This window comes from Vulpes lagopus, chromosome 5 (assembly GCF_018345385.1).
Source record: "Vulpes lagopus strain Blue_001 chromosome 5, ASM1834538v1, whole genome shotgun sequence".
Classification (NCBI taxonomy): Eukaryota; Metazoa; Chordata; class Mammalia; order Carnivora; family Canidae; genus Vulpes; species Vulpes lagopus.
The window spans coordinates 45,130,239-45,142,053 of NC_054828.1; the positions used below are offsets into that span (position 1 = coordinate 45,130,239).

Genomic DNA, 11,815 nt, shown 5'->3' on the forward strand with positions numbered 1-11,815 from the left:
CTTTATTATAGAAGTACCAATATCACCCATGAGCTTGTTAGACATACAAATTCATGGGTCCCACCGACCTACTGTACCAGAATCTCTAAGGAAGGGGCCTGGGAAACTCTCCAAATGAATCCTATGCATATTAGAGTGTGAGAACCATTATTTTAGAAGACACTATTCCAATTCAAAAGCTGTCAATGTGCTTTTAACCACTGCGATTTCCATCAAGTGCCTAGATAATGGGAGTCCCTCATACTACTGTAAACACTAACCTTTATGATTATCTTATATCTGCAATTCATCACCTTTTCCCTTGGCTAAAGGTCATACAACACATTCTCATTTCTGTATCTATCCCATTTTTCTCTCTTTTTTATTCTCTTCTAGATGGTGTTCAGCATCCTTTCACTCACAGGATCTCAGACCTCAGTGCAGGTATATAATTTCTTGCCATATCACACTATTCTCTCTCTCCTTTTATCAAATCTGACTCTAATTAAAAAGACATCCTTCCACTGTTACATTCAAGTGGGGAGCCCAAATCAAGAAAGTCATCAAGATGGTCATGATAAATCTCTATTTTTTTTAAAAAAGATTTTATTTATTTATTCATGAGACACACACACACACACACACACACACAGAGAGACAGAGAGAGAGAGAGAGAGAGAGAGAGAGAGAGAGGCAGAGACACAGACAGAGGAGAAGCAGGCTCCATGCAGGAAGCCCGATGCGGGACTCGATCCCGGGACTCCAGGATCACGCCCTGGACTGAAGGCAGGTGCCAAACCGCTGAGCCACCCAGGGATCCCCGATAAATTTCTATTTTATCATTCAAATTTTGTATACTGTTATAAAGACTTTGGAGCCTCTAAGTATTACACCTACCTAGATTGCATAATGTTGTCTTTTCTGAGTCTCCATTTATTCTGCTTACTATGTCTTACTTGATGTCTAACAGGGATATATCAGTTAATCTGCTTGTTTGTCTCCTCTCTAGCAGTATTCAGTCTAAAATTGTCCTAACCAGATCAGACAGTTCCTAGGAAAATACACACACAGATGCATTGTACAAAATATAATAATGAAAAAAAAAATCACAAAGTGAGCCATAAACACAATTTGCTAAAGAAATCTGGGTTCCAGGGGCACCTGGGTGGCTCAGTGGTTGAGTGTCTGCCTTTAGCTCAGGTCATGATCCCAGGGTCCTGGGATCAAGTTCCACATCGGGCTTCCCGCAGGGAGCCTGCTTCTCCCTCTGCCTGTCTCTGCCTCTCTGTGTCTGTCATGAATAAATAAATAAAATCTTAAAATATATATATATATACATATAAAGTCTAAAAGGAAGAATTTGGTGGTAAGATATATAACCACACTTAGAAAATATGCTTATTTCTATTTTTGTTACTCAAACACTGCAACTTTTAATGAGTCACAGCTTTCAGAAGTCTGTTTCTTGCTACCAAAATTGGATCCTGAAAATGACCTATTCATGAGAAATGCTTTGATGACTGACTAGGAAATGACTTCACATGTTTATAAACCTCTGTACATCATCATCATCCCCTTTATTAGTTCAGTCATCTTGTTATTGACAGAGGTACTACTTAAAATTATTCTACTCTTTTTCACTTCCCAGCTCTTCTCTTTCATTCATCCAGCTTCACTGGGTCTTAAATCAATCTTCAGCCTTTTGGAGGCTAAAAAACCTATTATTTGCTCCAACATATTTTGCTCACCCAAAGAAAGTGATGGTATGAGATATAATGTTCTCTTTTTTTAAGATTTATTTATTTATGATAGAGAGAGAGAGAGAGAGAGAGAGAGAGAGAGAGGCAGAGACACAGGAGGAGAGAGAAGCAGGCTCCATGCCAGGAGCCCGACGCGGGATTTGATCCCGGGACTCCAGGATCGCACCCTGGGCCAAAGGCAGGCACTAAACCACTGAGCCACCCAGGGATCCCCGGTATGAGATATAATGTTCTGATAAGTCTTCAGATTCTTAGGGAAAAGACACCTTACATATATAAATGGATATCTTTAGAACTCATTGTTGTAATTTGAAATTATAAAGGTCATTTTCCCTGTAAGATAATTTTACATTTTCACGTCATTTTCGACGCACAAGAATGTCATAGTAATGACTACTATTATTTTTATCACTTAACAAAGGAAAAAAGTTAAAATAAACATGAGGCTACTTCTCTCCCTTTTCCTGTTGACTAGAAGAGGTACCCCCTTTCTATATTTTACTCCAGAAAATAAGTAGGTTCGGCATAACTGAAATAACCCTACCCCCAGACCATTATAACATGCATGTATCTATCCCAAAACATCTCTGAAGTTCTCCTCAAATCTCTTTCTCACTCCCTAATGACTGAGGCATCCAGGCACCCCTACAAATCTCTTTCTCTAACCAACATGCCTCATCCAAATCTAAAGCTTAATGAATATATACTATAGAATGAGGACCTAAAAGAAAAAAAAAAAAAGACAATCCTTTCAATGGCATAAGGAACACTGTTTTCTTTACTAAGTCTTCAAAAAGTGACTTAAACCAGTCACTTTACATGGTGAAAACGAGAGAAATTCTCTGAAATCTCTACCTTTCAATTCCTTTAGAAGACTCCTGGCCTTTGGGTTGTTTTTCATGCTCAAAGGCACTATGCTTTTATTTAACTTCTGCAGAAGACTGAACCATGTGATATTGTCAGTCCTGCTGATATAATATTAAAAACAAAAACAAAAACACACAGACAAAAAAAAACCCACCAGTCCTATGATAAACTAACTTAATAATTCCTTTTCTCATCCATTCATTCAACATTATTAAGCAGCTATAATGCCATGCTTTCAATCATCATTCAATAAGTACACAAAAAATGAAAAATATAATATGATAAGGAGTATTTTTACATCTCCATTTTTCTAAGATATTTCTAGCATGCATTTCACATATAGTTTCATGCATTTAAATGGTCTTACCTCTCTTACAGATAGCTGTGGTGGGAAGGAGACTGAAAATACCAAGTTGGTAAATTCAAACCCAGAGGCCTCAACTTTTTGGCACACCTAAAAAAGTATTACATAAAAGCATTTTTTAATTACATAAGACAGTATTATATAAATTCTCAGGAATTGCTGAAAATTTTACACTAATCTTCATGAGTTTTTGGTCCAGGAGATCCACTACACTTTTAAACTTCCACCTTTGGGAATTCTCATAAACATCCCAAAATCAAATATTTGCTAACTATGATCCAGAAGACTGATATCACGAGATGCCAACACAGCCAAGACTCACTTGCAGAACAATCTGTTGAATGTCAAAATAGTTTTCTATTAGATCACCTCATAATTTAAAAAATATTTTTAACAAAATAAAGCCAAATTTAGCATTCCTGTCAGCTAGAAACAAAAGGCAATCCCACATTCAATCATGTACCTTCCACAAGACTGTAACACTTGTCTTTTCAAGACACTAAGTATGACCAAGAGCTTTTCTCTTAACTCCTTAGCTATGTTAAACAGCAGAGGGAAAAACCATTATATTGTTCTTCAGTTGAGTAGCTCTCATGACTGAAATACATGGACACCTACTACATTAATTTTCAGTTTTCTTGTTAATAAAGAAGCAATTTGAGAATAGTAGGCCTGTTGTTTTTTTTTTTTTAATTAAGAAATGTTTTAATGATGCATTGGTGTAAAACACGTTGAAATGAATAGTATTGTTACTTTAGATTCAAGACTTCTAAGCTTTAGACTAAAAATTTTACATAATTGCACATATAATGAAAAAGATTATTTACCTTTTTAATGAATTCTTTTTCACAAAATTCTTGAAGAATTCCTAGACATACATTGCACACATTTAAATTTGAATTCTTGGAAGCAATGTGACCATCTTCAATATTGGAGACCTTTCCCTCTCCATTCTGACTCAGATTATCAATCCTATCAATCCCATCTTCTAGTTCTTGTAGTCGAATTTTCTTGGGAGGTGGGTTTGGAACTTCCAAAATTAATTCATCTTTTTCAGTTTCCAGAAATTTCTGTAGTTCATTGAGCAACTCCTGGAAAGTTAATTTGAAAAAAGTAATAACCCTTTGACAATGCCCTAAAGGTTAAGATGAAAACAGAAGTGAAATTATGATATAGTGCAGATTTATACAATGTTGATTTTTAGCAATTTTGGAGCAATCGATAAATTTTATTAGCCAGCACTGGCTTTCTGGGTAATTCAAAAGAGAATTACCTAACTCCTACATGTGTGAATATTTTTCCAAAAGAGTTTCATATCTTAGTGAAGCGAAAGTCCTGAATGTGAGGCAGAAGTTGCCATTAACAAATCTGTTACATGCATTACTCTATTTACTCTGCTTGAGTTTATTGCACTTTGCAGATATTGCAACTTTAGAAATGACAGGTTTGTGTATCAAAGAAGTATCAAACAAGTATCAAACAAGTCTATCATCACCATTTTTCCAACAGCATTTCTGTCTCTGTGTCACATTTTAGTAATTCTCGCAATATTTCAAACGTTTTCATTATTATACTTGTGATAGTGATCTGTGATCAAGGATCATGACTTGCTGAAAGCTCAGATAATGGCATTTTTTAGCAATAAGTTATTTTTTAATTAAGTATGTACATTTTTTAAACATAATTATATTACACAATAGACTATAGTATATTATAAACATAAATTTCATATGCACTGGGAAACCAAAAAATTAGTTTGACTCACTTCATTGTGATAATCACTTTATTATAGTGGTCTGGAACCAAACCCACAATATCTCTGAGGTATGCCTGTAATTTGGTTTGTGAAGGGCATTCACTTGCTAATTTTAGTAAACAAACAAAACAAAACAAAAACAACCAAAAAAACCTCCTTCAATTCTAATTATTAACAAATAGAAATACAAACTGAATTTCCACCCTTGCTAGGTTGCTTAATAATTTCACAATCACAAAACATCTGTACATTTATTCAACATGAAATCTGAAAAATTAGAGATTACACATCTATTAAGTAAATGTAATTTCAAGACAAGTTACTAAACAAAGGTAAACAGATGTCAGTAATGCTGAAATTTGGCACCATTAATTACCAAAACCATTTATATGCGTTAAGTGGAAGAAGCCCTTTGCTACATTCTGGTTTGCCTCATTTCTGTTACCCTTTGTACTAAAATGTTAAAAGTTGCATTCTTTTGAAACCATTCTCATATTTCAGAGATTCCACCCATCTAAATACTCAGAGAACTTATTCTCTGTTTTATCTAAATTATACAGATTTTATTATTCAATTGTTGAATAGATATCTTTCTGGAATTTACTCAGATTACAATTTACTGACTCTAAAGAAAAAAATCTTTCACTCGAACAAATTTAATTCATTTTATTAGGATAGTAGCTCTATTTCATCTTTAACAGAAATACTAATATATACATACACATATAGGTATATTTGACCCACACAAATATGTTTATTACCTAAGTTCTATAATGGCAGTATAACATAGTACATGTATATGTATGTGTACATACAGTTATAGGACTACAAAAGATGAAAATTTAAGTACATTTACAAGAAAAAAATTGTCTTCAAATATTTTCATGTTTATTTACATAAAATGATACAAATAAATGCTGGTAACACTAAGTCTCTTTATATAATATTTAAAATCTTTAAAACATATTTTAAATATTAAAACAAATGCATAGAATAATATAATGTGTCTGCAAAATGTGTAAGGAGAGTTATACAAAACCAGTCTTATTACTTCATAGCCATAATGTGTATAAATGAATATACACATATATATTAATCGTCATAGCATATGTACCGTTTTCAAAGTGTTTTCACATACTTTATTAGATATTGTCCCTTAAAATCCTGTGAGGTGGATGTTATCATCATTCCCATTTAGAGAGGAGAAAACTGAAGCTGGAACTGGGATTCAAATCCATGTCTTCTAGCTCCAAATTCTAGGCTTTGGATTCAGACAGTTCATATCCTAGCTTGCTCACTTAATAGCTGTGTAACTTTGGGCAGGTTGTTTAACCTCTCTGTGCCTCAGTTTCTTCATCTGAAAATAGAGACAATCATAGTATGTACTTACCTAATAGGTTATTAGGATTAGATGAGAGCTTGACATATAATGTTATATGAACACTAGATATTATTTCCAAAATAATAGAAACTAATACTTAGGGAAAATGATGGTTATTGCTAACTCCTGAGCAATTTTTAAAAATTGTAAGAAACTGAGTGTACGTGTGTGTGCACATACTATTTATATAGGTATATATTTACTTATATATAATTACTGCTTCTAAAAAGAATGTCACTATAGGAATATGTTATATATTTTTTGTGAAAGTATTCTGTTAAATAGTCAAAGCTCTCTGTATATTGCCATAAATGTCAAAGAACCCTCTATATTATTTTTGCTATTATTAATAAGAGTAAATAATGATTATGATAAGCATTTACTTTTGCAGGGTTGTAAGTAACTATTTGTAAGTACAAATGGTAATAATACAGAAAAGAAAAAGAAAAAAGGCAGCCAAATCCACAATGCTTCCACTTAATAAAAGATCTCAGGACTGTCATCCTCTTCCTGTCACATTTTATTAACAACTGGCTAGAAGTACTATTTTGTGATTATCTGTGTACTCTTTAGAAGAGGTATATACAAACATTAAATACACTAGGGATTTACACCACAAAGATCCCACTACATTAAATGTTAGATATAATCACTTAAGAAGGAGCTTACAGTTTTACGGTACAAAAAGGAAATTCCAAATTTACCATTATCAGTAATTATTTTATTATAGTTTTTAAAAGTTTAATGATGAGTTATGGATAGATACTTGCCCTCAAATGTACAGGTATTCATTTTAGAATACAGAAACTTTCTTTAGAAACAAAATGAAAATACCTTGTAGGGAAGTTTGTAAGGTGCATGAAAATCCACACCACAGAATCTGAAAATACATCTTGGACAGGTACCAGTACTGAGCAACAACTGGGCCACGTGCTTGTTTTCCTCAGTCAGTGGAAACATACTGAATAATAATAACTAGAAAGAAAAAAAAAGTAAAAGTAATGAACATCTTTTGTGTTTTACTTTCACAAATATGTCACCTTTATGGATTAAAAACTAATTTTATCTGAAAACATTATTTCGTACCCTCCAATAATATCCCTTTCGCTATATCCATATTGAAACATAAACTTGAAAGACATTTACTAGATGGGTCAGGTAAAAGTTTCTAATTATCAAGGAATTCAGTTCACCATTCTGGATTATGATAAAGTATATCAACATAACTAAAATCAATTAAAATAATCAAGAATGATTGTCTCTGAGAATAATAAAAACAAAGAATACAGAGTGAAGGTTTGTTATTTTGCACCATTCATTGTTGTTTGAGAATACAATTGAGTAGTAAATTCAATAAACTTTTCCTATTGGAAATTAAAAATGAGTTTGCTAGGAAAAAATAAGCAGCCCATCTATATTTTTTAATGGTCTCAATGATACTTAAGCAGGCAAGTATTCACTTATTTAATTTTTTTTAAAGATTTTATTTATTCATTTGACAGAGAGAGAGCACAAGCAAAGGGACTGGTAGGGAGATGGAGAGGGAGAGGCAGACTCCCTGCTTAGCAGGGAACCCGATATGGGGCTCAATCCCAGGACCCAGGGATTATAACCTGAGCTGAAGGCAGCCGCTTAACCGACTGAGCCACCCAGGCCCCCCAGTAGTCAAGTATTTAAAACAAATTGATCAGTAGAAATAAAATCATCTATTATACTTTGATGAGATAACTAAATGACAACCAACTATTAGCAAAATAAGAAAAATCTGCTCCTTTCATGCACAAGTAAAACCTCCCCCCACCAAAAATCCCCACAAATTACATGCAAAATAATTTAGAGTAATTATCATCTAAAACAAGTTGTTAGTTTTTGCAATTTGAATAAACATCTTTAGAAACAAAAACTAGAGAAGGGGGTAAAATCTGATATAACTCTCTTGTTGCCAGGAAGGAGGTATACTAACATCAAATTACCTAATCACTCTGTTTTACAAAAATAGGTCTGATTAATGAATCAGCTCACATTACTTTAAAATGAGGAGCTAGCAATATTTTATAAAATAATGATTGTAGTATGGTATAACTATGGTCATACAGATAAAAACAGTGGCGCTTTTTAATTTGTGCAGTTTCATAATTTGAACAAACTTGCTCAAAATTTGTGGGACGGTGAAGCTCTTACCAACTCCTTACAGTGAAGATGTGATTCTTAGAAGTAGTTTGTCTTTGCCAACCCTTTAAAACCCACTACTTTACTTGCAAGTTTCTAAATATTTGTGGCCACTTATCAGGAGTCTATCCTTGATCCAAAATAATGAGGAAGGCAGGTATATACTTCTACAGAACCCTTCACCATAAAGATCAGTTTAGCAGCCAGGACTACAAAAAACAGGTTGCCTCTGACCGAGTTCCAATTCAGGTAAACAGAGTGGGAGCTAGCAGACAGGAAGAGAAGAACATCTGACTTTGCCTGGATACACCAGTGAGAACTTTGAGACACCAGGATTAAGCTTTGATTTAGGGCTGCCTACGTAAAGTTGGGCTCAAGGGCATTCTCACAAAAGGACTCAAAGTTTGTGGAGAACATCTTGTACAGAGTAGCTGTATGTGGTCATCATTATATGCAAGTGATCTGGATTCCTTCTGCCAGGCCATTTAATCTGCTAGATTTTTGTTTTGTTTTTTTATTCATAAGAGACACAGAGAGAGGCAGAGACACAGGCAGAGGGAGAAGCAGGCGAGGGAGCCCTATGTGGGACTCGATCCGGGGTCTCCAAGATCAGGCCCCGGGCCAAAGGCAGACGCTCAACCGCTGAGCCACCCAGGCTGCCCCTAATCTGCTGGTTTGATTGGAACTCAGTGAGGGGCTGATTATCAGCATTTAAAGTATATCCCTGACTACAATCCCCTCCGGGAGAAACTATTTCTGTCTCACTCTTTTTTTTTTTTCTCCATCTTTCCATGGCTTAAGACCAAAGATATCATTTAATCCAGAATTAATCTGTAACTCAGAAAGAGAAACAAACCTTCCTCCCTGATAAATAAGTGCATGAGTAAGTTTTTAAAAAGAACACTTTGAGGGGCAGCCCTGGAGGCTCACCGGTTTAGCGCCTGCCTTCAGCCCAGGCCGTGATCCTGGAGTCCTGGGATCAAGTCCCACGTCGGGCTCCCTGCATGGAGCCTGCTTCTCCCTCTGCCTGTTTCTCTGCCCCTCTCTCTCTCTCTCTCTCTCTCTCTCTCTCTCTGTGTGTGTCTCTAATGAATAAATAAAAATCTTTAAGAAAATAAATAAAAAGAACACTTTGTCTCAAAGATTTCCCTGGGGGGCTGAAGATAAATACTATTATTGAAACGGATGCTTCCTAATGATAACACAGTTCCATTTGGGACAATATGGATGGATGGAACAGGTTGTTACACTATGTGAAGTAAGTCAAATTGAGAAAGACAAATACCATGTGATGTCACCCCTAAGTGGAATCTAATAAACAAAACACACACACAAATGAATAAACAAACAAAATGGATCTCTATAAATACAAAGCACAAACTGACGGTTGCCAAAGGGAAGAGGAGTGAGGAACACAGGTTTCCAAAGGTGGAATAAGTCATCAGGATAAAAGGCAATGATTTGTGACAGGTTGCAGGGCGGTGTCGGAAGTTGGCTACACTTGGCGTGAGCACAGGATTTCCTACAGAGATTGAATCACTATGTTTTACACCTGAAACTTGTGTAACATTGTGGGTCAACTATACTTACATTTAAAAACAAAACTTCAATTGGGGAGGGGAAAAAAAAAGGATACTTTCTTTCCTTTGGTTCAAAGACTGTTTATTTCTCCGAGGGGTATACTCTTGGCATGGAAGTTATCACTGCAAAGTCAATAAATGACACATTACAACCTCTTGGCTCTGAGATGTTCCCAACACTGCAGAGAATTCGGAAACCTCTTGGCCTGAGTAATGGTAAGAGGTATGAATGAATGAATGAATGAATGAATGAATGAATGAATGAATGACACAAGACTAAACCCAGTCTTCGGTGTGCATGTGTCAGTGATGGGTCTTCCGAACCCTCCCGCTCTTTTTCACTTCGCAGCAATCTAGCGACTTCTCAAACAGGCTGACAGTAAAAGCAAGAAATGCGGGATCCCCAGGTGGCTCAGCGGTTTAGCGCCTGCCTCGTGCTCAGGGCGTGACCCTGGACGACCCGGGATGAATCCCACGTCGGGCTCCCTGCATGGAGCCTGCTTCTCCCTCTGCCTGTGTCTCTGCCTCTCTCTGTGTGTCTCCCATGAATAAAAAAAAAAAAAAAAAAAAAATCTAAAAGGAGGAAATGCGCTCTGCCTTACACTGGGTGGTTTCCTCTTGATGCGCGGCCCTGCAAGAATTAGGTCCTCAGAAACCAGCCGTCCCCTACGAGGTGTCCCAGCTTTGAAAGCAAAGCCCTAAGAACTGCCTCCCGCGCTCTAAGGTGGGTCACTGCCGGCTGCCTTCGTTCCGGTGTGTGTTTGTTTGTTTGCTTCTCCTTTACGTGCTTCTTTACATAAACCATGGGAACTCAGTCACTGCAACAGGACCTCCTCCCACCTGCCAGGATCCTGAACCGGGGTCTGAGTCACTTCTCCACGGGCCAGCGATACCTGGAGGAGACGGCGGACTTTCCTTCCACCTCTTGGACTTAAAGAGAAGCCATTCATTACAGATAGGGAAGGAGCAGGGCGTGTGAACACACACACACACACTCACACACACTCACACCGCAATATGGCCAAACTGGGTCTCACACCCCGGGATCTTCCAACGCTCATTCCCATACCGAGGCGTGTGTGTCGTTCGTCTCCCGGCGGCGGCGGAGGGCGTGGACTTTTCGAAGGAGACGCTCACAACTTCATCGCGCTGCCGTCGCTCTCCGCTGCAAAATCCACTCTAGACTCGTGGAAATGCACCCAGAGCCAGAGCCTAACCTCCCGTCTCTCCGCCGGCCAGGCGAGCCCTTCCCCGGCTGCGGTCCGGTCCGAGGAACTTCCCGCTCGCCCCTTCCTGCTAACGAGGCCGCTCCTGGAGGAAGGACGCGACCCGGTCCATCCACACCTCGGCAGCGCCCCGTCCGTGCCCGCGCCCCCCGGCCCCCGCCCCCCGCCCCGCCAGACCTTCCTGCCTCACCTTCTCTCGCGACGCCGGAGCCTAGGCTTTAACCCCTTCCGGTCCCCCAGAGGGAACGGGGGAAGACTAAAGACAACGCACCTACTGCGTGACGCAATTCTGTTCCCCGAGGAAACGAGAGCTTTGGAACGAAAGGACCAGGCCCTCTCGCAAAGGGCTGAGCGAGTGAACTCTCGCCTCTTCTTGTTTGTAGGGAAACCAGAATAGCTGCCTGGCCCGCCGCCACAACCCCTTGCCCCCACTGCCAGCCCCGCGGGCGGTAGAAGTGCGTGGGACAGAACTCGCAGCGTCCCAGAGAAGCCTCCATAGGACTCCGATGTCTAGGGCGTTGTAGCCGCTGCCAGAAATATCGATGAGCGTCTACCTTCAGGTTTACAATGGACATAATTGCAAGTTAAAAGAGAGAGAGTCCCACCCCCCCCCACCCCCCACCCCCTCCACCCCCGGTGGATTAGCAGCAGCGTCCTGGCCTCAGGTGCCATCTGGCAGAGTAGCGCAAGCGGCGTGCTGGCGGCCGGGGTGGGCGGGGTGGGCGGGGGGTGG

The 11,815-nt window shown here is 38.5% G+C and overlaps 1 protein-coding gene across 5 annotated transcripts in view; it reads right to left on the minus strand.

Annotated features, from left to right (window-relative positions):
• PUS10 (pseudouridine synthase 10) overlaps positions 1–11,729 on the minus strand; it is a 70,892-nt gene extending 59,163 nt beyond the window's left edge. The window contains exons 1-5 of one of the 5 annotated variants that reach the window (XM_041754589.1): positions 11,354–11,729; positions 10,926–11,167; positions 6,942–7,082; positions 3,798–4,061; positions 2,974–3,060 (exon numbers count right to left, since the gene is read on the minus strand). In XM_041754589.1, the coding sequence (XP_041610523.1) occupies positions 2,974–3,060; positions 3,798–4,061; positions 6,942–7,067 (477 nt within the window). In that variant the 5' untranslated portion in view covers positions 7,068–7,082; positions 10,926–11,167; positions 11,354–11,729. Of the gene's footprint in view, positions 1–2,973; positions 3,061–3,797; positions 4,062–6,941; positions 7,083–9,206; positions 9,262–10,925; positions 11,168–11,272 lie in introns of those variants that run through there. The other 4 variants (XM_041754588.1, XM_041754591.1, XM_041754590.1 and 1 more) reach the window with 4 other exon arrangements.
• Between the last annotated feature and the right edge of the window lie 86 nt (positions 11,730–11,815).